This window comes from Hemicordylus capensis, chromosome 3 (genome assembly GCF_027244095.1).
Source record: "Hemicordylus capensis ecotype Gifberg chromosome 3, rHemCap1.1.pri, whole genome shotgun sequence".
NCBI classification, from domain to species: domain Eukaryota; kingdom Metazoa; phylum Chordata; class Lepidosauria; order Squamata; family Cordylidae; genus Hemicordylus; species Hemicordylus capensis.
Genome location: NC_069659.1, coordinates 54,459,763 through 54,487,454, shown reverse-complemented (window position 1 = coordinate 54,487,454; position 27,692 = coordinate 54,459,763). Strand labels below are relative to the sequence as shown.

The 27,692-nt window shown below is 41.9% G+C and overlaps 1 protein-coding gene across 1 annotated transcript in view; it reads right to left on the bottom strand.

The window, feature by feature from the left end:
- Positions 1-4,766: 4,766 nt before the first annotated feature.
- The window catches only part of ZPLD1 (zona pellucida like domain containing 1), a 38,664-nt gene continuing 15,738 nt past the window's right edge, over positions 4,767-27,692 (bottom strand). Inside the window, exons 4-10 of the mRNA XM_053310545.1 lie at positions 26,049-26,121; positions 16,461-16,558; positions 13,669-13,749; positions 9,278-9,449; positions 7,572-7,680; positions 6,136-6,165; positions 4,767-5,110 (exon numbers count right to left, since the gene is read on the bottom strand). Coding sequence (XP_053166520.1) covers positions 4,932-5,110; positions 6,136-6,165; positions 7,572-7,680; positions 9,278-9,449; positions 13,669-13,749; positions 16,461-16,558; positions 26,049-26,121 — 742 coding nt within the window. The 3' untranslated portion in view covers positions 4,767-4,931. The remainder of the gene's footprint in view (positions 5,111-6,135; positions 6,166-7,571; positions 7,681-9,277; positions 9,450-13,668; positions 13,750-16,460; positions 16,559-26,048; positions 26,122-27,692) is intronic.

Sequence of the window (27,692 nt, the reverse complement as noted above, 5' to 3'; positions counted from 1 at the left end):
CCCATGCGAGGTGCCCTAGCCAAACATTTACACAAGGCTGACAAAGCCATCTCTGCCACCTCACATCTCTCAGGGCCCTCTCCATCTCAACTGCTTCTCACCAGGAGTAAAGGAGCCCCACCTCTATCCTTTCTCAGGCTGGGGTCCTGTGAGAACCTGTGAGGAAGGGAACAGGACCATGGGCAGCTCACTCACTGTGAGACTGGGTAGATTCAGGCTGTGACACTTCAGCAAAAGCCAAAGTGCTACACTTCAACAAAGGACTCACACAAGTATGCCACTAATATTTTCAAATTATTTTATTAAACAATCATGTTTTACATGTCATCAGAACTAAACCCTGAAGTGCAAAAAAAAAAAAAAGTTTCTGAGGTATTAAGACTGGAGACAACCATGCACAATGTTGTTGTGAAAGACCCGACACTACAACAGGCTGGGTATTTTAAGAACAGACTTTGATTGACCATTTTGAGGACCAGAGAAAAGTGATGTGACAAGTTTTTAATATGTGCTTAATTGTGATATTCAAATAACCCTGATAATTTACCATTTATGTCAGTTCACACACAAAAATACAGACAAAACTTAACATAGGGAACAGAAACATACCAAAAATGGGATTTGGGGAGCAGTATGTACAATGTACAGCAATTGAAATTCCATTTAAAATTAAAAAATGTAATGCTGAATATTGGCCCCGAATACTAGTATCTGGCAGATAAAGTTAGCATCCAAACTACCTCACTATATGTTCTGCACTCTGCAGCCTCACTTACTTTTAGTACAATATATCCTTACATAGTCAGGAGAGCTGCACAGCTATTGCTAAGCTGCCATTCCTAAATACCTAGTTAAAGAAACAAAGTCATTCAGTTATAGTTCCATTTATTTGAATTTTATCGCAACACCTAGAAGTGTGAGGCAATGTGTGCCAGTATGATACTTGGCCTGCTCTTCTCAAATAGGTTTCTTTCTCCAAGCAGTAATCCACTTTAGACAGCTTTTAAACTAATATGTGATTCAATTCATCCGTGCACAGGAGAGACAGGGGGTGCCATAGGCAGTTACTCTGGTCTGCCACTGAAAACACTGAAGCTGAGCCTGTAGTTTCCCCCCTGGTCCTCTAGTTAGTCTTTTGCCCCACCTGATATGCATTACACCTGGAGTCCTGCCTCCTACAGCAGGTAGAGAAGGGGTAGGGCTTTTATGGAAGGGCCAAGGAGCCAATTGCCCTGGGGCCCCACACATGGAGTGGAACATCCAAAGTATACTACAGTATTTGAAATGATCACATCAATCCTTTTCATTGGGGGGAATAAAACTAATCCATTAAAATATAACCACAGGATCAAGAGTTATTTCAGTATTTTGGGGTCTCCTCCCACCCCGCGCGCACGCACACACACACACACACACACACACACACACACACACCATGTCCTGGGGCACTGAGTTCAATGGCCCAAAAGGTCATTACATTTACAGGTCAAACAAAATCCTTTTGTTTGACATGTAAATGTAATCAACATATCAGTTAACTTCAGGGAAATGCTAGAAGCCAGGCCGCTCCTTCCCCCAGCCTCTATCGTTTACATGAATGCCGGCAGCCTGAAAGGAGCTACCAGCAGCCCAGCTGCCCACACAACTGGGCAGTGAGGATGGAGGGCATATGCATGCCCTCTAACCTCACTTTTAGCCCAGATAAAAAACCTGGGCTACCCAGCAGGGTAGCACTGGGACCAATCCCAGCACTCCACACAAGCAGCCCTATTGAGGTAGGGCTGTACGAGCCCAGGTAGGGCTGCTTATGTTAACGCTCTTATTATTTCATTAGTCTCGTATTGAAAACACAATCTTTGTCCATCAGTAATACATTTTTAACATACTGTTGTGTTAATTCTGATATCAATATAGGGTTTTTTGTGTTTTAAAAGATAGATAGATAGATAGATAGATAGATAGATAGATATTTCTCCTGGGTGTGCCAGGGAAAATGCGTCCCGGCAGCCCAGCTGATTGGCTGGGCTGCGGAGGCGCCTGATTGGCTGGCACACCCAGGAGGAGGAAAATTGGCCACTGCGAGCCATGGCCGCTGGTGGGCCTGGCCTGGCGACGGGTGGTGGCCGCGGGCCTGGCCTGGCCATGGCAAAGTGGTGGCGGGCCCAGCCGAGGGCCGAGGTAGTGAGGCAGCCAGCTGGTGGCCGGCCCCGATACCAGTGCAGAAGGTGGGGGTGGGGGGAGAGGTGGCTGGCCTGCCACTGGCCGCAAAGATTGGCAAGCGGCAGCAGCAGGCACGGCAGGCCGCGGAGGCGGCACTTGGTGTGGTGGGCATGCCGGCCAGGCCAGGAGCAGCCCGTGGGAGACTGGGGTGGGAGGGAACTGGACGGCGGGACTTTCCTGTTCGCCGCCCAGGAGGAGGAGTTGTGGCGGCGGCCCAGTAAGTCGAACCTTTAAAAATGCAGGGGGGGTGAAAAGGGGAGGGGGAGGGGAGGGCAAGAGGGAGTGGGGCAGGGGAGGGCAAAAGGGAGTGGGGCAGGGGGCAGGGGAGGGCAAGAGAGAGTGGGGCATGGGGGAGGGCAAGAGGGAGTGGGGTGGGGGAGGGCAAGAGGGAGGGGGGCAGGGGAGGGGGATGGCAAGAGGGAGTGGGGCAGGGGGAGGGCAGGAGAGAGGAGCAGGTGGAGGGGAGGGAGGGCAGGAGAGACTGGGGCAGGAGGATGAGAGGGAGGGGAGGGTGAGAGAGAGGGGTGGGAGGGGGAGGGAGGGCAAGAGAGAGTGGGGTGGGAGGGAGAAGGGAACAGCCAGCCCCAAAGAGAGCACAGATGCTCTGTGCGGGCTGGCTAGTATGAATAACTAGCTGACCAAAAAAATACAATGACACAGGATACAGTGAAAAGAAAATCAGGGCTGTGAGGGAGGCTCAAATAAACATTCTGCCCCTGGACCTCTCGGAGTCTTAGAAAAGCCCTGGGGAGGAGAGCAGATGAAGAAACCTAGGGGAAATGGTCACAGACAAGCCACAGTTGTCTCTCTGCCTGACTCAGCCATGGTTTTAAAAGTACAGAGTTGGCCCTTGACATCCACTGGACACAAATAGCTCTGGATGACTATGCTTGTTATAAACATCTTAGTCTTGTTGTGAAGACTATGGAACATCTTCTCTTCAGAATTCTGGCCTATTCAGCAGAGAGGCCCATTGAACATTAATCGCCATTCAGGCTAGTTAAGTGGCCATTGCCTGAATGCCTGTGGGGCTCTTGGCTTAGACACTGAGGACTTGTTCTTAGCAAATAGCACTTTCTGTACTGATTAATCTTTGCTTTATATGCAGCAAATCCCCCCCCCCCAATATTAAGGCAACCTCTTTTTTTAAGTGTGTGTGTACGCATGCATGTGCACACACATGTATATATAGGGGTGGGATTATAGCTAAATTGTGTGGTGAACCTCATACAAAGGCTGAAGAAAAATCACTGGAATCTTGGTGAAAATCTGTCCTTCATCCTTGAGGTAGTATTAGAGGAAGGTAAATCTGTATTTATGGCATCTATATAAGATTCACCAAGGAACCTTATTGGTTTATTTGAAGAACTAGTTATTTTCCTGTTAAGTATCCTTTTTGCTGTTTTAAACTTTAGAGGCATGTGTTGCAGAAAGAGAAATAAATATATGGATCAGAATGAAGGAGAATCCAATGTGTGCACTAGAAATGGGCTCAGAGGTAAAAAGTAATTGGCTACATTTTGTAACTAGAGTTTGAATTTGCATTGGAGAGTGCTTCATATTCTCCCATTAGGATTGTAGGGCCAAAAATATTTCCTGGATAGTGCTGCAGTTGTGACAGCACTCACCTTTTATTCAAACCTGTTCAATACCATTGTTCCTCCTATCTGTCACTCCTACTTCAGTACATTTTTTTCCTCCTTTCTGTGTATTATTCAGTCAGATTTGGCTATGTGCTGATGTCACTGAGGACAAACAAAATCAAGTCAGTGGGGGGAATGCTTCCTGGATTAATTAACAGTTGACCTCAGCCAATCAAGAATAATGTAATGAAGATGAAAACATCAAACACTACATAGCCAACTGCATTTGGCTGTGAGATGACATCACTAAGGATGAGGGCCATGTAAATTAATAACTGGATACTTTCAATGCAAATGCAAACAATCATTAAACAGGGAAGCACTTTTCAACACTAAGAAAAACATGTCAAAAAAGAGTGAGTAGTTTCATTGAAACCCCAAATTTACAATATAAAAACTTTTGGCTCAAGCAAAATGTGATTATGCACCCGCTCTTGTCATTTCTTTGTACAATAGAAAGCTACCCTAAAAGGGAGAAGAATTCAGCACACTTGCTCTCATTTCCAAAGCAATTAAAATCACAATCACTTATTATTTTAAACTGTTTGCAGTTTTGTTTTGTTTGGGATTTTTTAAAAAAAAAAAATAGCCTAGCAGGAAATAAAAACTATACATTTTAAGTGCCAGATTTTGTATACAAAGGTCTGGCATGTGATTTATAAAGTTGCAAAAAAATGGTAATAAAAACAGAGGTCATCTTTGTCACAGGAGTGCATTAACTATGAATGTTTCATAACACTCATGTTTCTTTAATATGAATATATTAAATTTGGAATTTGGAAGAAGTTTATGCCTTAAGCATTTTTGTAACTTTATGATATCACTTGGAGGTTTGAAACCATTTGGGTTGTCAATAAACCCATAGGCAAAATGTTGAATAGCTTGATCACACACATACACAAATGAAAATAACACTCATTACCTTTACTGCTTATTATCTATACAATAGCATTTGTACGGCTAGGAGTACGAATAACTGAAATTTGCAAAAGGCAGGATGCTGCCTTGGTGACACTTTAAAAGAAGCTCATTTAACAGCAACCCAACAGAGAAAGTTCAAAAGATCTCCTAGTTGAAAACAGGGTTTCGTATACCACTTAAAACTGGGCTACCGCTGGACCACTTCCTGTGGAGGAGGGTGAGGGAGAATATTAAAAAAATGGTGCTCAAAATTCCTAGAATTACTACTCCTGAAATGAGTGCACTGGTGACTGTATTCAGTTGGAAAGTTGATCCATTCGGACCAGCTGCAAAGGAATAAGAAACAGAGAGGGAAGTTATAACATTTTAACCTACAAGCCCAAAGGGAGTTCTAACCAAAGGGCAGGATCCAGACGAGTGCTGCACTAGTATAATGCAAGAAAATACATGCCTCCATAAGGCATCTGCTTCTTCACAATGTTGCACAACCACTACACTACACTTCTGGGACATATGTGAAGTTATTTAACCTTGTTTTGTAATTATTAGCTAGTGCCTCAAGTTGCCTAGAGATTGTGCAATGTGTTATGAAACAAATCAATGTACCCCATGTGACACCAGAGGTTGTGAAATGTTTTCCACTAGTTCAAGAACTAGTTTGGAACAGAGGTTGTTTGCTTCATTTAACCTCCTTAAACAATGTTATCATGCTGGCAAAACACCACTACTCAGGATCCTGCTCGAAATTCTTGAAGTCCATTATATACATCTAAGTCACATTTATGTCAGTGTTAGAGACATGAGTGGCACTAGAGAGTGGCAAGGAAGGACAAGGGTCCTCCAGGCAAGTAATTCAGCCACCAATGAGTGAAAGATAAGCATGGGCTTCCGTTTCCCCAAATTAATTAAGGGAATCAACGGGACAAAAAGAGCTCTGGCTGGATTTTGCCCCTTATTTGTATTGCTAAATACTTCCTCTTCCTCTTTTTACAGCATTGTCACACACCCAAAACACTCCTGGTCTCACAACCTCCTAAATAAATCCAACAGAGGTGCATATGAACTCAGCCTACATCTGGTCACAATAATATAATCAGGAATCTGCAATTCGCATTTTTTTCTTAACTGACATTTAGGATAGTAGAATCTGCTAAGCTTTTAAATCCATCCATAAAAAATATAATTGAATGTTCAAGATTTACCAGTAACTTCCTTTCTTATTAGAACATTCTCACTTTAAAATAATAATTAAAATGACTGGCCTAAATCCAAGGGATTCTTCTAGTCATCAGCATCACATTCAAATATTCATTTTTAAAACAACAAAAAAGTACTTCTTAGTACAACTTACCAAGCTGTGAATTGTTAGTTGGTGTCTCATCTGTATAAATATAAGAGATGCATTTTAATTTAAAAATTCTATTTCTGCAGATTTTTTCTAGCTTGTATATATGCTAGGATACTTGTTTATGATAAGATAAGATGGCTTACTTTACTGCACAATTAATAATCACAGGTTTGTTATTAAGAGTTATTTCACATTGTCTCTAATATACAGGATGCATTCTATAAATTAATTAGCTATCAATTTTCTGGGTCATAGGGAAATAGGGTCTGCAATATTTTCCCCCCAGCCTCTTTCCTTTTCCTTTCATTCTGCATCTTACCTTGCCCCCCCCCCCTTTCTCACTTTGGGGGAAGGGCTCAATTTTGAATTAAGGAAAGTATATGCTCTCAGCCAGGGGTGTAGGAAGGTTGGAGACACTCCAGCCCCTCCTGCTCTTGCCTACCTGTTGGAGTTGATCACCATGCTCAGCCCCCACCTCTGGCCATGCCCCTTGCTCCTGTGTAAGAAGCATGTTTGATGCGGAAGCATGGCCGGCATAGTAACACAAATGCATTATTCTAGTTATAGGTTCTTCCTTTCTCTCCCTCAGGGAGGGAGCATAAAGGAGAGAATAAAAGCACCCAACCACTGAACAATGCTATCATAGGTTGGGAAGAGGGTGATGGGTGGTGTGGACATGCCTTGAAACCTGCCATGCCCTGTGTCAGAGTGCTTCTGGTGCTGGCATGTGGGGTGTGATCAGCACTGGAACATGGATGCACTGCTCATCCATGATCTCACTCCCAGATGGCAAGCACTGTGTTCCCCAGCTGAATGCCCTGGAGGATGAGGGGATGTCCTGGAGGCAGATATTCCCCAGACACTGGCAGCCAGAGGACGTTTGTCCCACTCACCCCCCAGTTCAATGGTGACTACACCATTGCTTTCAACCCTTTCTGAATAATGATTGTAAGTCATGTTCCCTCTTTCCATAAAACATGCACAAGAGATGACTGAAGACCAAAATAATGGCAGCTTCAGGTTTTCAGTTTGAGGTTGTATGATTCTAAGAATACTTATTTCTGATCTATTTCCTTTCCTTCTCTTTCTTTCTTTTGAAAGATAGTCATTGCATCACCTTAATCAGTCAACATGGATAAACCAATCAATGGCAAATTAAACCATAGTAAGTGAAGAACAAATAAGAAAATTAACAAACGGTAAACTGCCAGATGCCAAGCATCCACTTATGCAGACTTTAGAAACTGAAACTTTTAGATCAACAGTAACTTTCAACATGGTGAAGTAAACTTTCGCATTGTAACTTTCAACATTGTAACTTTCAACTTTAAATCAATTTACAGGTTGTTTTCACATAGAAAGAATGGTCTGACATTCTAAAAATGGCAATAGAACAAATGCCTTTGTGGCAACATATAAGAAAGCCTAATAGTTCCTACCAGTTCTAGTAATGATGGGGCCAACTGAGATTACAGCACTTCCAGAAGTGCTTGGAGGGCTCCAAGTGGTTCTTTTTGCAGCATCTCTTCTTTTTCTGTTACTGCAAATCTGAAGGGCCAATCAAAACAATCATGACTTCAGAGTGGAACAGAATCTTTTCCTTCTGTACATGAAATAAGAGCTGTATTGAGTTTTTCATACTGAATACAATTTTAATGTCTCCTATACAAGAATTGTCTTTGCAATAAAATAAAACTGTTGAACTACTCACTGAGTGCAATATTGTTCATGCCTGTTTCTTTCATTTCACATTTAGAACTGATTTTTACATGCTATATTTCAGTTTTATAACTAATAATCAGTCACGCTATATTTCAGGGCTGCACAACTTTGGTCTTCTTGCAGATGTTGGACTACAACTCCCATCATCCCTGACTATTGGTCACTGTGGCTGGGAATGAAGGGAGTTGTAGTCCAACAGCAGTTGGAGGGCCAAAGTTGTGCAGCCCTGCTATATTTGATTCTGCAATATTTTATTCACCGTAGGTTTGGGTGCAGTTTCGACCCTGCTGACCTTGTTCTAAATATAGCTTTGCTCACCATAAGCTTGGTGAGCACCATAATGACTCTGCTATCTATATACCCTAAATTATAACTAGAGCTGAGCAAGAAGTTCTAACCCTTTGGGGCTCAAACCTGGGGGCTTTTGCTCTCCTGGAAAGCCAACTGTTTAATGAAACCACACACCCTTCACCACTTTCCCACTGCTGCTACATGTTCATACGCCTCTGGCAACAATAATCTTACTGCTTACTGATGCAAGAAGCATTCCCAGCATCATCAGAAAGCCTCAAAGTGAGGGCAGGAGCAGTAGGCCAGACTCTGGCATCTTCTGTGTAAGAAGAAATGATGCCCAGCAACAGTGGGAAGCATGAATGGATCAGTGGTAGCTAGGTTGAACCATGTATCCATATCCTCACCCTAATATGCCAAAATGCTCCCTCAGCTTCATACTCTATGAACAGGGCAGAAAGGTTTGGAGGGCCATTTTAGCTCAGCACTAATTATAAAAGCAGACACCACATGACTATTTATAACACATCAGTCCTTTCTGTTCAGTCAGTGAAGCACTTTGGCAATGCAAGATCACCAAGGCATGGTAAGCTTCTCGCAAGTTGATCACAACTTGAACTGGTTATGTGAACTCATTCTAAGCTTCATATTTATGACACATCTGTGGGACATGGCATGAATTGCTTTACATGTCCATGATGACAGTCAGGGTCTTCACTCTCTTGCCTCACATTCTGCTCAGCATTAGAAGGGTGAAACAGAGCAGTGTGCCTGCAGAAAGACTGTCTTGGAGTCAAAAGTGTGCAGAGTGGAAGGGGAAGCTATTTTCATGGCTATTTCCTCCCTCCAAAAGTACCTTTTGGCTCTCAGGGGTATATTTCTGAAGCCAAAAGGTACTTTTGGAGGGAGGAGAGAGCAGCAAAAATCATTCTCCCCTGCCCCTCTGCATGCACTTGGCTGCTCAATAACATGCTGGCTAAGCTCCAAGGCATTCTTTCTGCAAGCATTCTGTTCTGTTCTACCCTACTAAGGTGGTGCAGAATGTGAAGTGCTTATCTTTACACATGTAACTAAGGGGAGGGAGTTCCAAGTATCTCCAACTGTAGCTTTACCAAAACATTCCAAAACCTACGGGCGCAAGAAAGGGACAGTCATCTGCTCTGCACAGCTTTGTCACACAATGAAGAAAAACTGTGGACATTTTCTGGTTCTTGTGCTTCACAAAGCGGAACACTTCAAAGGAGAATCGGCCCATCTGACTCTTGCCATTTTCAATTATAGTTGTCTGAGGATCCTTGTCACAGCTGAAGAAAAAGATTGAATGAAACACAGATAACTACTGTATATAACATTTTTCCTAGTTCCAGGGGATTAGAAAGAGTAAACAAACACATTAGTGTTTTCACTTGCCTCAAAAAAGGAACAATAGTGAGGCACCATTAAAATAATGAAGCACTATTAAATGTAGAAACAGTGCTGGGATTGCCAGAATTGATGTATATGAAATTATGGGGAATCATGGAAATGTCTATAACCTTTTTAAGCCATAAAGGGGGGGGGGAATGCACCTCCCCTTTTATTTATTTAATTATTTATTTATTTGCTTGCTTGCTTGCTTGCTTTACTTGGATGCTTTAAGGCATTGTAGTGCATTCTGAGAGGACTTTGCCTTCCAAGTCACAGGCAGATGGTGATTTGGAAGCTCTATACAAAGTAACGTTGAGCTCATACAAAGGTGAGGGAAGAGGCAACTTTTATAAATCTCCCCTTCCCTCTGTCCCCCAAAATATGTCCCTGGGGGTTAAGGGATTTTCAGGGATATATTTTTATGGGGACACTGGAAGCAACAGAAGGAAGGCGGAAATGGCAAAAATTGCCCATCTCCTCCTTGCATTATCATGATGTTACTCTGTGAGCCGCTGTGACTGGAAAGGTATGGAGCAGCAGACAACCAAATTTCAGCAGCTACAAGCCTGAAAAGTAATTCCATCATTGGCCAGGTAGCTACTGTATATCAATCCGAGAACTCCTCTCTACCCCTGCAGCATCTTCCATATATCGAAAATCACTCTGTTAGGAACATAGGAAACGGCCATATACTGAGTCAGACCATTGGTCTATCTAGCTCAGTATTGTCTTCACAGACTGGCAGGGCGTTCTCCAGGGATGCAGGCAGGAATCTCTCTCAGCCCTATCTTGGAGAAGCCAGGGAGGTAACTTGAAACCTTATGCTCTTCCCAGAGCAGCTTCATCCCCTGAGGGGAATCTCTTGCAGTGCTCACACATCAAGTCTCCCATTCAGATCAACCAGGGCAGACCCTGCTTAGCTATGGGGACAAGCCATGCTTGCTACCACAAGACCAGCTCTCCTCTCCAACTGTACCCCGATAGTTGGAAAAATATACCAAGTTTTGCACTAAAGAAATAAAAAATTGTGATGCTCTCTGATATGCCAATTTAATCTAAATATGTCAGCCAATTTTGAATTGGACTGGTCCTGAGCAGCCTGAAGACACATCCATTCTCTTCCAATGCAAAATTATCTGACGTACACAGCATCAAATCACATCAAATGATCATTTTAATACATCTAAAATAATATATTTAATATATGATTGCTGGGAGAGGTTAACAGGAGATTTAGTTCAGGGTGTTATCAAATACTGATGACACCCAGTTCTATTTCTTCATATCAACTTGGTCAGGAGATGGCTTAACCTCTCTAAATGCTTGCTTGAGTTGGATGAGGGAGAACAAACTGAAGCTGAATCCAAACAAGATGAAGATACTTCTTGTAGGAGGCCGGAACTGAGGAAGTGGTTTAGATTTGCTTATTCTGGATGGGGTTACACTCTGAAGATGTGCAAATGGATTCAGAGTAAAATTCATTCGCCTCAAAACTGGCTGTTTCGAGGGGTTTGACTTAGAATCAAATCATCTCTAAAAGGGGTGATTCGATTCGAAGTTGAATAGAATCAGACAGATTCTGATCGAATCTATCCGAATCGATTTAGATATGGGGCAAGGGGGGATGAGAGCCTCCTTTCATCATTGTTTTGTAGCTAATGATAAGCAAAGTGACACTAAGGTGCCCTGAAATTACCTTTTTTGCAGAGCCTGCAATGAGAGGCAACCTGACCAGCTTTCCCCCTTGATCCTCCTTTGAATCACCAGCTGCTTATTCCAAAAGGAAGAGGAGTGATGGCGTCCTGGCGGGAGCAGTTGTACTGCTGCAGCAGAGCTGGCAGCAGCAGGGATGGTGACCCGACCCACCATCCCTCCCTGAGGCTGCCCTGGCTGGCCGCTCAGTTCACACTGTCTCTGACCGAGACTGAGCTATCATTTAAATGGCCTCCGCACACACACATGGAGGCCATTTAAAGGGATAGCCCAGTGTTTCTCTGCTAGAACACCGGTGTTTTGCTCTGGGACACACTCCCAAAATGAAATCAGAATCTCCCCATCTCTGGTTGTTTTTAAACAACCTTTGAAAATACACCTGTTTCATCAGGCTTTTAGTTTATGTTGTTTTAAAGTTTTATTTATGGTCATTTTAATCTGTTTTATATTATTTTTAGGTTTTGGTTGTTGTTTGATTGGATTGTAAACTGCCCTGAGATTTTATATAGGGTAGTATATACAAGTGACAAATAAATAAATAAATAAATTTAATACATAGCTCTATTTCCTATTCCTTATGTTTCCCTGTTACTCTGTGTCCAAGTCTTCTACAGCACCTTTGGATATTGTCCTCTTACTTCTCATGATTTAATGCTGTTTTGTTGCTGGTGTAGCAGTAGATGCCAAAAACCATTTTAGTCAAACCATGAATCTATTTTGAGATGAAGGAAGCATATTTGTATAACTCTCTGATCACAATGCTAAACATGTTTACCCAACAGTAAGTCTCAATAAATCCAATTAGACTTATTTCCTGATAAATATGTTTAGCACATTGCAGACTTAAGCATTTAATTAGGCTCTTACTTGACTTAAAGTTTACAAAAATGCAAAGAATAACCTATCCAGTGGGCAATTTCCAAAACAAGTTTTAGGGCCAATTTATGTATTATTTTGTGCCTACCGTTGCCTATAGTTGCCAATGAAAGCATTTGTATCACACATTTTACAGTTTGTTTTTACCATTTGGCAGGCGGATACAGACAGTGAAGTTACCCCCAGGGTAGGAGTGCTCACCCTAGGCTAGTTTCATCAGCTGTATGGGCTGCCATTTCAGAGTAAATGCATTTAGGATGATACCCTAAGCATAAATGTCTTGATGGAGGCATGCAGAGTAGATTAGATTTAGCTAATAGGCACTAATGCCAACCATTATATTTCTGTACTGATATCTTAGTGCTCATTTCTTCAGTTAGGGTTGCTAATGACTTGAGACAATGTTTATTGTTATACATGTAAAGAAACGCTGGGAAGGATCCAGACTAAGAGGCTGTCTGTGAGAACTGCTGGGATCCATGAGGATCCCAATGGTGCTGTGGCACTAAACCCAGCACCAAAGCCCAGCTCATAGCCAAGGGTGCAAATACACCCTTAACTTTGACTCCAGGATCATGTGTCAGCATGAGCTCCTTGCACAACATGCTGACACAGAGACAGGTGCCTAGAGTGCCCCTGGGGGAATCACCTAGTGCACTACACTCTGCGCATGAAACGCTGTGGGATTCTCGGAGGCTGGGACAATGAATCCCGGTCTCTGTTTACCTGCATTGCCAGAAGCAGCGCGGATAGTCATATGTGCTGTTCCCGGCAGCGCTGGCCATGTGGGTGCACGGGCTCAGAGTGATCATCTGAGGAAAGGAAGGTTGAACCCTGTCTCCCCTCCCGAACACGTGGTCATATGAATAGCCCCAAAGTTTGTCATTGCTAAGTCCCTTTGAAATTACTAGGTCCTAAGTTTGCCATACATAACTTGTCTCATAGTTCTTAATCATGGCTAACCAGTCTGGATTCTGCCCATTCAAAGTCATTAATGTTCCACATATAATTCAGGATTTATTTTGAAAATAATCTGCATATTCAATGTCAAGATAACACAAAGAATAATAGAATTTCAGAGTTCTAGTCCAACCCCCTGCTCAACGTATGAAATGGTTACAGCATCTTTGACAGATGGCTGTCCAGCCTCTCTTTGCAAACCTTCATTAAAGGAGAGCCTGCCATGGTATGAGGCAGACTGTTCCACTTTCAAACAACTCCTACAGTTAGGAAAAATTTACTAACGTCTAGTCTAAAAACCACCAGAGCCATTATTTGAAGGGCAGTATATAAATCAAATAAATCAAATCAAATCAAATAAATAAATAAATCTGTTTCCCTATCATTTGAACCCATTGGCAACAGAAAACAAATGTGCTCCTGCTTCTGTGGGACAGCTCTACAGATTTTTGAGGAAGGCTATTGTATCTCCCCTTAGTCTTCTCTGGTCATCTCCAGCTCCTTCAAAAATCCCTCACAGAATTTGGTTTCATGTGTGACAGACAGAATACTAGAGAAACTGCCTACCTAAAGAAGAGGTCATATCGCAGATCATCATTTGGATTTCCAGATGGGGTAGTATAGCAGTAGTCCATCAAAACATTCCATCTGCACAGTGAAAGATAATTGAATGTTAAAAACCAGCCTCAGTATCTTCAGATATATGCGCTGAAAGTAATGGATGATAACTTTAACATGTATGATTTATCTTCTGTATTCAATAGATGAGCAAACTCCCTGTGCTTTCAATGAAGCAATCCAGCTTTTCTATATTGCTTATTTCTACTGAACAACAGACACACTAAAGTTGTTCACAAAACCATACCTGCTGGGGCTGGGAAGAAGGCAGGATCGTACCTACCTTTCCCCCACACACAACAACCCGTTGCTGCCAAGCTGAATGACAAAACATGCAATAGATGTATGTCCCTTCTCCCACTTTCATGAGAGTGACAGGCCATAGAGACATGCATGTGGGATGGAGGGCTTTTGCCACCCAATCCAGTTGCTAGATACCGGCAAGAACTGGGAAGGGTACCCCATCAACACCTTTCCTGGTCCCAGTGATTGCTGCCAATGAGGACTCCAAGCACTCCTTCTTAGAGTCTGGTCTCCCCACAACACATAACCATGGGCGGGGGTTGCCCCACATGACCACCTGGCTTTCCAAGGATTGCTCTCATCCACAGGTGCCCTGACCCAGGATGCCCCACAGTGGCCAATATACATACACCGCAATGCCAGTCCCAGCCTGGGACATCTGAATGTTGGCTATGATTTATTTCAGTTGTTTCCCTACTCAACCCACCTGAGACTGCTTGGACACATGGAACGGAACAGACACTTTGGAGATCTGGAAAGGTTGAGTGGAGATGGCAAGGTCCGGAGTATGAGTTATTATTAACTCATTATTATTAACTATTATTACCAGAGATACGGGGGGGGGCCCACATTAGTGGGGGGCCTAGAGTTGGGTGGCCTACCTCATTACAGTGCAGTCCAACAGAGACCCAAAGCTCATGGAGCCTCTGGTCTTCCCCAGTGGACTAGCCCTCTCATGAGAAGGCGAACACCCAGCCAGCAAGCTGACACAGAGGCAGGAGTGTCTTGGGGCTTCCTGGACTGCTTGGCCTGGGTCAACCATTCCAAGAGCATCCTTTGTCACAGTGGTCCAAACCCTAGGATCCAGGAGCCTTTGCCCAGCCTCATATACATATTTCCTCCTGGGAAATCATCATGACTCCTTCCAAGAGTAATAGGAAACCAGTGCCCTTCTCCATTCCCTGGTACCACTAGTTGCGTTTGTGTGAGACTGTATGGTTTTGGGACTCTCACAAGAGCAGTAGTGCAAGTGGCGTGAGGAATGGGTTTAAATGCCCTTTCCCTGCTGAGGATGGCCGATTGATGCTGAAAAGGCATGAGAGTACTGGAGATACTTCCTCAAAGATCATGGCCAATGGTTTTCACTCTACTGACATCCTGATGCCTTGCTCATAGTTTGGCAACATGAGCACTGTGGAGCCTTCTGGGCTACAGCCCTGGCAGACCAAGAAGAGGGAGAGGCCCCTCTACCCACATGGCAGAGGCTACAAGATTGCAGCTCAACAATTATCTACCGGATGATTCCCGGGCTCAGAGATTAACCACAGGTTTGTTTACCCGAGGTTTCATACTGTATCTGAAGGCTGCCTGTGTACCATGTCAATCTGTGTTGCCAAGGCTTAAGACAGGAAAAACCCTTTCCTGCTTCACCCAAATCTTTCAGTAGGTCACTGGGCTTCCCATTGCACAACCATTCCTAGATAGCCATTAAGCTGACTCAAGTTGCCATGTGGCATTATTATATATGCACACACACATACACAAGATGCAATGTTATTTCCTTTAGTTCTCATTGATCCAGATTTAGTTGTTTCTGGGCAATTGTCCAATATTGTCTTATTGGACAATACAATAAGAATCAGCATCTGTGGATTGTATGCAAAAATGTCTGAGAGAGAAGGATGTCCAAGCACACCCAATATGTGCATGACAAAACTGAGGACTGAATTTAGAACATAAGAACAGCCCTGCTGGGTTAGGCTGAAGGTCCATCTAGTCCAGCATCCTGTTTCACACAGTGGCCCACCAGTTGCCTCTGGGAAGCCCACAGTCAAGAGATGAAGATATGCCCTCTCTCCTGCTCTTGCTCTCCCTGCAATTGGTATTTACTGTAGAGGCATCTTGCCTCTTAGGCTGGAGGTAGTCTATAGCTCTCAGACTAGTAGCCAATGATAGACCTGTCCTCCGTGGTTTTGTCTAAGCCCCTCTTTAAGCCATCCAGGCTTGGTGGCTGTCATCACATCCTGTGGCAGAGAATGCCACAGATTAATTATGTGCAGTATGAAAAAGTGCTTCCTTTGGTTGACCCTACATTTCATGATCGTCAGTTTCATGGGATGACACCTGGTTCTAGTGTTATGAGAGAGGGAGAAAAAATTCTTTCTATTCACTGTCCCTACACCATGCATAATTTTATAGACTTCTATCAAGTCTCCCCTTAGTCATCTTTTTCTAAGCGAAAAGGCCCAGGAATTGTAGCCTTGCCTCATTAGGAAGGTGCTCTAGGCACCTTCTTAGTCATTCTTAGATCTTAGATCATCTTAGTCATTCTCCAATTGAAACCTCACTTCAATAAAGGTGCCACATGTAAGTTATGTCCCCAAATTGTTCATGTACTTGCATGTAACTACATCTTATTATGCTTCAAGGAGCTTGTGTAGGTATGTGTCTAGGGCCACTAATATGTAAGACAAAATGAATAGTATCATTTACAGTACCTGCCATCGAGGTTTGTTGCTCTCACAGCTGCAAAAATTTTTGTTTTCAAAGGTAAACCTGTACTAGGAATAATCAGTTGCTGACTGTAGGTTGAGTCCTAGAAAAACAAACAGTTCTTGTAAATGACCAGCAATATGATCCCATGTAACATAGATGCATATGTAATTAGTTAGTGAGGCTGCCAACTGAAGGTTTGGTCTAGAGCAATAGAATATCTCTGATGGAAACGAAGGCATGTAAGGCATTTTAAGGGAAAAATATGTAGTTTGCAGTCCTTTCAGAAGCTTTGTGTCTGGACAGATGTCTCAGGGCCAAACTAAGAATTCAGCAGCTAGCACATTTCTGGGAACCAAAGTTATTACTTCTCAAAAATAGTGAGGGGGGCATTTGCAGGGGAGAAGGGGCAACAGGGAGCACCTAACCCATTCCCTGTGTCCTCCACTTCCCCCCTGGAATGTCCCCCACATTCATTTCCCCAGTTTGACAAAAACCAAACACACATATACATCTGAGAGCAAAGTGACTAGGAGAAGCAATGCATGAGGGAAGGCTTGGGGCAACCCTCCCATGAATCAGAGTGAGCTGGTCACATCATGCTTAGGGTGCAGGGGCAAAGAGGGACGCAGGGGCAGCAAGCACTATCACCCTGCCATCACAGTCACCACCCCACAGGCCTCCCTGCCACTATCCTTCTACACCCCATCTAGGACATGCTGTTCATTTTTCCTCCTCACCGTGCTGGGGTGCATCTCCGTTCCTTTATTTTCCCTCCACCCACGTGAGATAGATGTGCCTCTTCCACCACTGCCTAGCTTAGTGGCACAGTCTGAGAGTGCTCATGTGCTGCCTCCTCAGCAGCATTGTCTGAGAATGCTGAGCACCCAGACGCAGATGGAGGGACTTCATACTGTCCACTGCAGGCAGTAAAATGTCTTGAATTAGCTACAATTGAACAAGGGAGGGACAAATGTCCCTGGACTCCTGAAGGAGGCAGGCCTACTGGCTCTTTTTTGCTCTTTACACTCCCCCTCATGCCTCTCTGAAGAAGAAGGTGAGAGGGCAGGAGCCCATGTTCACTTTTTGTCCCAGCACCCACTTCAACATTGCTACTTCCCTGTCTTCAAATGCCCAGAGATGCTTAAACACCCTGCCCTCTGCCTCTCTCCTACAAATGCCCCACACCCCACTTTGTTCCAGAGAAGCAGTGGCCCAGGTTTCCAGAACCATGTTTGAGACTGTATGCTTATCTGGAGCACAATCCACTAGAAACTTCTTCTGCCATAGGGTCATTGAAATGAATGAAACTTGGCACAAGAACACTTTTACCTCTCTGTGATTCACATTATGTATTGGAAGCCACATAAAACTGGATCAGCACTCTGACATAATTCAACATGACCAAATGCACTTACAGTGAACTGCGTTTAATAATGCTGTAGATTACGGTGGGGGAAGGATGTCGGTGTATATTGAGATCATATCCAGTGGGAAGATATGTGGCAATTGTGAGCAGTGCCAGACTATTTGCAAAGGAGCTAAATCAAATGCTAACCATGATATGTGAGTGGAAAAACAAAATCATTGAATATGTCATATAGCATCTATAAACCAAGCTGTGGAATGCATTAACACAGAAATAATCCCTCTATTCAATATAGCAGGAATTTTTTTTTTTAAGTCTACCAAAGAAGTCTGCTTAATCTTGAAAAGATGATCCTCACAATCTTGCAGATAGTTGTATATTCAATTCTATTATTCCCCTCTTTTGCAGATATTCAGAGTAATTTGCACAGAACACACTACCACTAACAGATTTACTAGGAAGCCTGAAAGAATAAGGCACTAAGATCCTATCAATAAATATATATTTATTCCATTTGGGTTGTGATTGTATTGCATCAGACTCATGGGGCATACTCCCAAGTAAACCTATTTGGATTAGGCTGATGGTTCTATTGAAATAAGATGTGACAGTGTCAGGCAGATCTCACGATCCGTGAGACCTGCTTTTGTAAAAACTGCAGGGAGAGCGTGACGGAGCCCGCAGGGGGTGGGGAGATCAGGGGCAACGCAGCCCCTGCAAGCCCCAGTATGCCCTGTGCAAGCACGCAGGGCATATTGGGGAGACCCCCGGCTGGGGGTCTACTTGTGAGTAGGTATGGCTCGAAGCCACACCGCAGCTACTCATGAGCCTAAAAAGCAGGTTTGCTGGAGCGCTCGCTCCGCAAACCTGCTTTTTAGCAGGGGTTCTCGAGCAGGTTACCCGCTCAAGAACCACCGGGCACGGCTGTGAGCCCAGTGGTTCTTACGACCAACAAAAATCGGGCTAGGCTCTCCTAGTGAGAATCGCCCTGTTGTGTGACAACCAGCAGTGTAACTTGATTACCTGGCTCCTTTATACTCCTTTTAACTCCTTAGTTCCAAATGCATGTCATTACTATGCATTTCATAAATAATATCTGTTGCCTGTAAACCTTCATTGATTGAATGACTGATAGTTTTGCCCACACATGGATGCTTTAAGACCTTTGGTTTATAGTAAAGGACAGAGATAAGGTTTTGGTATTTTTAGGGTGCCTCCTCTATATTAATAAAGAGATTTCAGAGTATTTTCTTCTGTCAAACAAACCTGACTTGCATGGCCTGCAGTTTCCTTCTGCTTCCAGGGGCCATAACTTCCTTATTATTTTCTCTTTGTAGTATGTTTTTCTGCCTGTGCTTTATTTCCTTATCAGGTTCAGGTTTTGATGCAATTGTGGTGTATAAGAATTGTCAAATGTTAATTAAAATACATATATAATAATGGCATTTGAATTATTAATTTAACGATTTGTTAGCCAATGTTGCTGGATAATCAAGTGAATTAAACAAAAGCTTTAGCACTTTTTAAAGATTGCACCCTTTCTCAGAAGTATTTAAGTCACAGGCTCTGACAATGGGGGGAAATGGTTCTTCTATTCATTATGCAAATGCAGCACAGTTTAACAGAAGTAGATTAAAGTTTACATGTATGGAAATGAATATGTTTATATTCATACTTAATTAACTTCTCTCCTTGCAAACCGAAGGCTTGACCCTAACAAAACCCTTACTCATGAGGATCTCTTGTTCACCAAGAAGTCCCAATGGAGTCAATGGCTGGTTTATCCATATGTATGAATTCAGTGGCAACACCAACAAGAATAAAAACAATTTATCCAGTGCTGTAATCTTCCTTCAACAGCAGCCACATACATGAAAAATATGGCAGCATTAAACTGGGGGTGGTGGGGTGGTGTCCTACTCTGCAAATAAAATTCCCAGTTTAATATTACATCTTGAAAACATATATGGTTTTGACATTTTTGCTAAATAAACATGTTTAAGATTTCAGTCCATGCTGTACCACATTGTCTCATCACTTCAATAGTATAATTAATTTTGCTTTGGGGCATGAAGAAGTCCATCAAGTTCAGACCAGGCTGCAATTGACCTCAGATGCACAGATGTTGACCAATGTATCTACTTGACTACTTTAGTATAGCTGTTGGTGCCATATATTTAATTTTAAAAAGGAAAAGAATCAAGACTTGCTGAAGAAAGAGTTACAAATTCAGAATGGCCTGAAATGATTCTTATGTCCTATCTGAACAGGCATTCAAAGTTACACCCAGATTCTTAGGGTAATGATACCTAGCCTTCAAGAAGACAAATGATTACATCTTTTCAACATTCAGGATGAAGACAAACAATATTTCAAGAGTGATGGAGATAGTTTAACAACACTGTCACTGCCTTCAGAACAAACCTGTCCTGAGGGAGCGCTGAATTAAAAAATGATTCTGAAAGCTTTTAGCACAGTTCAGTTAAACTGGGGGGAAATATAAATGTGCTGAGCACCTATATGCTAGTACTTATGCCAATATCAATACATACATACTCAGTCACTGGAACAGTTTTACACTTATCTTAAACATGTTTGTGATATTTTAGTAAGGTGAAAGATGAACATATATGTGCATAAATATGCACACATATGTCCACTTTAAGAACAATTTTAAAAGATGGGCAACTCACCTGGGGGGAAAGGGGTGTTAGGACAAGCATAACATTGAGGGCTGGCATACCTCTTTGGCAAGGTTAGAAACTCACTGATCCAGCATTCAATTGTCTGGAATGTATTTCTGTAGAACAACCTGCTAAACTAGTTGCACCATGGATGAAAAACTTGTTCTAACTGCCTTTAGAGGGCTACACAAAAATGTGCTACAGGAGCAACATGCAAGAAAAGGTCAGTGAATGAAAACTGAAACATGGGAGGTTTATTATTATTTGTACTTTTCCATCAGTGTTCATTGCACTTCATAGATGGCACTGGCAAGGTTCCTGCTTCCAAGAAATGCATAATCTAAAACAGATGGTAGGAAAACAATAACGAAAAAGAGAGCAATTGCTTCACAGGGCATATTCTTATGAACTCTAACAGGAACAGCTTAACTGAGGGCATTGATTAGTACATCTTGGTGCAAAGAATGGAAGAAAATCAGTCTACACACTTTCCCATCCATGCAAAGAGGCTTATTCCATCACTCTAACAATGTCTAGGCCAATGGCGTGGTGATAAAATAGATCCACAAATAAATGATCTCCACAGGCCCATTCTAACATTATTTATTTGAAGCTCCTTTGGATACTTCAAGTCCTAAAATGTTGAATAGTTGCTTGTGATAGCTGATATTTTCCTCTTATTAGCATGATGGTGATGGTGACGATGATGTTGATGAAGGAGGAGAACTTTATTTGTTATTTGCCCCATAACAAATTATTCTATGGGTGGCTCACAACACAATATTAAAGCATCAAATAAAAACACAAAAAAGCCTCAATTCACAATGCACAAAAAGCTCCATAAAAAACAACTTAACTACTTGTTTTTAAAAAACCAGTTTTAAAAATTAATCCACCTGAGGGAGGTGGGATTGGATGGCATTCTTTAACAGTGGTTCTCTTCCTACCTCTCTGGTAGATTCCAGATTGTGTCACATGGAGACTGCTGCTCTGCAAAGTGAGAACTAAAGTATGGAGTTCCAAAAGGTTCCATACTGTCTCTCCAGTGTTCTTCAACATCTACATTAAATCTGGGAGAGATCATCAGGAGGTTTGGTGCAGGGTGTTATTAATATGCGGATGACACCCAGATCTCTTTCTCCATATCAACCTTATCAGGAAATGGCATAACTTCCCTAAATGCCTGGCCGGAGTTGGTAATGGGCTGGATGAGGGATAACAAACTGAAGTTGGATCCAAATAAGTTGGAGGCAGATTGCAGATCCCATTTGTCGCATACTGAACTGTAAATATTTCAGCAAAAGGAATAACATTCCTTCAACCAATCTCACCTTAGATACGCTCAAGGTTTTTTACCGTCTGTCATGGTCTTATTTGAACAAGTTAATAGATCATCTTAAAATGAGAACAGGATTCACTAATATTATCAGACAACTATATAGTGAATCTTACGTCACTGTTCAAATAAATTCCCTGAAATAAATTCCCGAAATAAATTTGGAAACATTCAGTATCAAAAGGGGAACGAAACAGGGATGTCCACTTTCTCCTCTGCTATTTGTACTCGCCATAGAGCCATTAGCTCAGGCCTTTAGAGGTAACCAGCAGATTAAAGGACTGGCCATTAATAGTACTGAACATAAGATCAGTTTATATGTAGACGACATTGCCTTAATATTAGCATATCCCTTACAAGCTATTTCGTCTATACAGGATGTGTTGTTAAATTTTGAAAAAGTAGCTGATTTAAAAACAAATCTTTCTAAATCAGAAATCTTGTGTACTTGATCAGCACCAGGTCTCAAATGGGCATAATTAAATCCTTGGGCATCATCAAAGTCTCTCAAAAGATTCGATGTCTGGGAGTGCACATTTCAAAGAATCTCACAAACCTTAAACATATGAATTTCACTCCACTATTAAAATATATCAAAAGAAAGATTCGGAAGTGGAAAGAGATCGATCTCTCCTGGCTGGGGCGAGTAGCAACACTTAAAATGTATTTACTACCCAAATTATTGTTTCTGTTTAAAGTCTTACCAATTACTTTATCTGCTAACACTCTGAAAAGATGGCAAAGAATTTTTATACTTTTCACCTCCGAAACATCTTACAGATGCTGACCGAAGTTGAAATTAACTCTTGGGTTAAGATCAATACTCTTAAAGAGTTAAAAGCTTGCCTCTAATACCAATCTAATAAACTTGGATTACCAAATTTAAAGCAGCAGACAACCCATTTCTGAGTGCAACTTTTAAGAGTTGGGCAAAATGGCATAAGAGTTTAGCGTCCCCTTATTCACCTCTTCTATTTTTTGTCACTCCAAATTTGTTGGACTATTCACATCTCCTCGACTGTTGGAAGCTACTGATCTGGAAGTTGCCAGATTGTGTAACTTTTACCAGTGTGGAAACCCTATTGATCTAGAGCAGGGGTGGGGAACCTTGGCACTCCAGCTGTTGTTGAACTACAACTCCCATCATCCCCAGCCACAATAATTGTGGCTGGGGATGATGGGAGTTGTAGTTCAACAACAGCTGGAGTGCCAAGGTTCCCCACCCCTGATCTAGAGAATACAGGGGAAATACTGGGTCCTCTGCACTGTACATGGATACATCTTTTACAGTTAGGGTTGTCAACTGTCCCTCATTATGTGGGATGTCCCTCATTTCAGGGATGAAATGTTGTTCCCTATAGGGACAGCATTTGTCCCCCATTTTGGTGGTGGAGTGAGCAGCTTCTTATTTTGAGAAGTTTTTGTTTGAAAAGTGGTATAACTTGAATATTTCTAAATAACAATGCTGGCATTATTCAATAGCATATAATTTAATTACATATACATCAATGATACTCAGGCTCTTGATTAACACTGCATACACCTCCTGTCACCGCCCCAGCCAGTCTCCCAGCTGCCCCAAACTTGTGTCCCTCATTCTGGCAATGAAATGTTGGCAACCCTATTTACAATGCAGATCCTGTATATCCACCCTAGAAATAATAGACAATTAACAAAATTCAAAGTTCTGGTTTTGGAAGCCCCAGACTCCCTTAAAGGTATGGTTTCAAAATAATATGAGTCAATCATAAACCATGCATTTAACCCACTACCCGGCCTTAAAACGTCTTGGGAAAATAACCTCCAGCAGGAAATCAAAGACCAGGAGTGGTTGAACATATGGAAATGCAAACCAGTTACTTCCTTCTCAGCCCAAATTAAGATGAACCTTCTTAAAGTTTTCCATCAATGGTACATGACCCCAGTAAAATTAGCACATATCCATAAAGACTGTTCTCCACTTTGCTGGAGTGGTTGTGTGATGAAAGGAACCTATTTTCATCTTTGGTGGTAAAAGAACTGCACTGGCTGCCGATATGTTTCCAAGCAAAATACTAAGTGCTGGTTATTACCTATAAAGCCCTCAACAGCTTGGGACCAGGGTACTTAAAAGAGTGCCTTCTGTCTCATGAACTCTTTCGCCTATTAAGATCATCTGGTGAGGTCCAGTACAGTTTCTGCCTGCTCGTTTGGTGGCAACCCCTGTGGCCTTCTCTGTGGCAACCCTTGTGGCAACCCCTGTGGCCTTCTCTGTGGCTGCCCCAGGGCTTTGGAATATGCTCCCTATTGAAATGAGAGCATTTCCTTCTCTGCTGGCTTTTAGGAAGATCCTCAAGACATACCTGTTTTCTCAGGCTTTAACCTGAAATTAATTTTAAACTGGAGGTTACCAGCATATGTACCACTGTTCTTAGGTCATTTATCTCAAGAAACGGACGCAGCTGGTATATCAGCCGAAGCTCATAGAAGGCACTTCTGGCCACTGCCCCAACCTGGGACAACCTAGCATGATATGAACAAAATGCCCAGTTCCAGTTAATTGGAGCCCCATTTTGTACCAACTACAGTTTCCAGACTGTTTTTGACAGACCCACATAGAACACATTGCAGTAATCTAAGGCAGCCCCATATACAACACATTGCAGTAATCTTAGCAAGAGGTTACCAGAGCATAAGTAACTGTAACAAAGCTATCTCCATCCAGATATGGTCACAGTTGGTGTATCAGCTGAAGTTGATAAAAGGTGCTCTGAGCCAAAGCGGCCACTTGAGCTTCTAGCAACAATGCTGGATCGATAAGCACCCCCAGATTGCAAACCTGGTCCTTCAGGAGAAATACAAGCCCATCTAGAACATTATAATCAGATTTGACTATATGTAATTGTGTAAACAATTACACAATTACACACAGGAATGTGCTCCCTAGTGAAATAAGAGCCTCCCCATCTCTGACAGCTTTTTAAAAGTCTTTAAAAACACATTTCTTCACCCAGGCTTTTAATTAATGTTGTTTTAATGGTTTTAATGGTTTTAATGCTGTTTTAAAATATTATTTTTAAAAATTTTAAATTGTTGTAATGTGTATGTTCCCCCTCATTTTTGTCTTAACAAATGTTTTACTTTGTTTTTATTCTGTTGTAAACCGCCCCAGAGACATAAGTTTAGAGCGGTATAAAAATGTTTTAATAAATAAATAAAAATAATAAATAAATGTGTATTGCATGTATAGCAACATTAGAACTGAAATGTAAAAGACTTTTACTGACTTTTATTTATAACAGCAACACTAATCTTCCAAATGTTATTTGTATGTTGATTAAAAATTTTATCCATCTATTCAAATGCCTGATTTAAAAATCAGTTTTCCATCTCTCATGTAACATTTTAGTAAATTACAAATCCATTTTTGGTAGTATTATTCATGTCATCATCAACTTGGGTTATATAATCCATGCCGTTGATTTAAAAGTCAGTGCTTTAGACTTGGAATGTAACGAATGAGCTATAAATACCATAGCAGAATATTTCCAATTGCTTTTAAACAAATGTCATGTTTGTACGTTTTGCTAGCTGACAACTTCTGCAGAGCACATTAAAATGTGTTAGATTGGACATTACCTCCACTTTTAAAAATAATAACTGCCTGTAACAATGGAGAGAAAGTGAGAACAAGAGCTTTGTATATTTGGTACAAGGCAACCAACTCTAGAATAGTTCAGTTGAACTACTCTTGTTGGAGCTTATGAGAATATGCTGTAACAGCAATAAACCTGTTACAGCATATAATAAACCCAACGAACCTTCCAATAAACCTTCCTTGTGGCCCACTAAACCTTCCATGTGGAGTCCTCTTGAAAATAACTTGTGTACATTCCTCCTGTCAATACAAACTTAGGGTGAAGACAAACACAGACAGAAAGTTGCATATAAATATACGAAGCTGCCTTATTGTGAGTCAGACCACTGGCCCATCTAACTCAGCATTGTCTAGATGGCAGTATCTCCCCAAAATTTCAGACAGGGGCCTTCCCTAGCCTTACCTACAGATAATAGGGATTGAACTCACACCTTCTGCATGCAAAACATGTACTCTAGCACTGAGCGACAGCTCTTCCCAAAGGAGACACTCCATCAATTCAGAGAAAGATTGTTTCGCACAAAAAGTGTTGTTTTGTTTAAGAAACTTCTATTTCTTCGTACTTACATTGTAAAGGAGCAAATTCAAGGTGCTAATAAATGTACCATTGTTCTCTCTTACAGATATAGCAGCTGATGACCTAAAATTGATTTGGAAAGCAAGAGTTATTGATGGGATCAGCTTTATATTGTTATTTCATATTTCATATTTGTTGCTAGATCAGGTTTTGAGGTGCAACACACTGAGTATCTTTTTTCTGTTTTGGTTATAAACTTCTACAAAAAGAAATTTATCATAGAAGTCCTGTCAGAGCCCTGAAGTAATGGGCATTGCTATAACAATGAATCAGGCAAATAATTACCTCAGAAGCAAACTAGCAAAGGTAAAAAAAAAACAGGAGGAGGGGGTTTAACTCTCCTTGATGTACAGTAGCTGCTGATAGAAACGCTATTTGTTTTTGTTACAGATGGCAATATGCTGCTGTGTGAAATAATTACTTTTAAACAGATTGTTCATTTATATACATAATACAATCACTATTCTGTCCTTAACAGGAATTTGGAAAGCTAATTTTGTCACAAAAGCAAGTACCAGACTTTTCTGATAAACTTATTATATATCTGGTCCTCGTCTCCTGTGTTTCCCGCAACTGCACTTTTGCATATCCGCAGACAGGTCCTAGAGAACCGGTTTCTTTATCCACAGTGAGAAAATAGGCTAAAATGTGCCTATTCATTGTTGTGGAGCGGCTGGAAATGACTTCTGGTGTCACTTCAAGCCACAGTTTTAGAGCATGGAGCCATTTTGAGGCTCTTTCTTTTAAAAAAACATTTTTGCCAAAGAATTGGCTGATTGGGGAGGCATTCTGGGGGGCATTTCTGGAGCCCTAGAGAGTAAGGCACTGTGCAGTTCTACTCATTCCCACCCCCTTACCACGTTTTAAGTATTTTTAGGCTTTTTCTCTGGAACCTAACTCCCCAGTTTCCATAGAGTTAAGGTTTTGGTTTTTTCAGTTTCTGTATTTGTGCTAATTGGAGGGAATGGAACTCCCACAAATAATGAGAGGAGAGCTGGTCTTGTGGTAGCAAGCATGACTTGTCACCTTAGCTAAGCAGGGTCTGCCCTGGTTGCATATGAATGGGAGACTTGATGTGTGAGTACTGTAAGATATTCCCTTTAAGGGATGGAGCCACTCTGGGTGGAGCATCTAGGTTCCAAGTTCCCTCCCTGGCATCTCCAAGATAGGGCTGAGAGAGTCTCCTGCCTGCAACCTTGGAGAAGCTGCTGCCAGTCTGTGAAGACAATACTGAGCTAGATAGATCAATGGCCTGACTCAGTATATGGCAGCTTCCTATATTCCTATAATGAGGGCCCCCCATAGTAAACCAGATCTTGTGAAGCCATTTCCTTCTTTTCATCAGCCTCCTTCTTTGTATCCTCTTCCTTTCCCCCACACTCTTATTCCCCTTTATTCACTCGGATTTGATATAGCAACTGTGTACATTAGTAGAAGGGATCAGCATTCATGAACATGGTTAGTGGGGATCTTACAGCATATCCAGACCCCTTTCCCCCAAAGCCCTGGACAAATATTATTATTATTATTATTATTATTATTATTATTATTATTATTATTATTTTGATTTCTATACTGTCCTTCCAAAAATAGCTCAGGGCGGTTTACACAGAGAAATAATAAATAAATAAGAT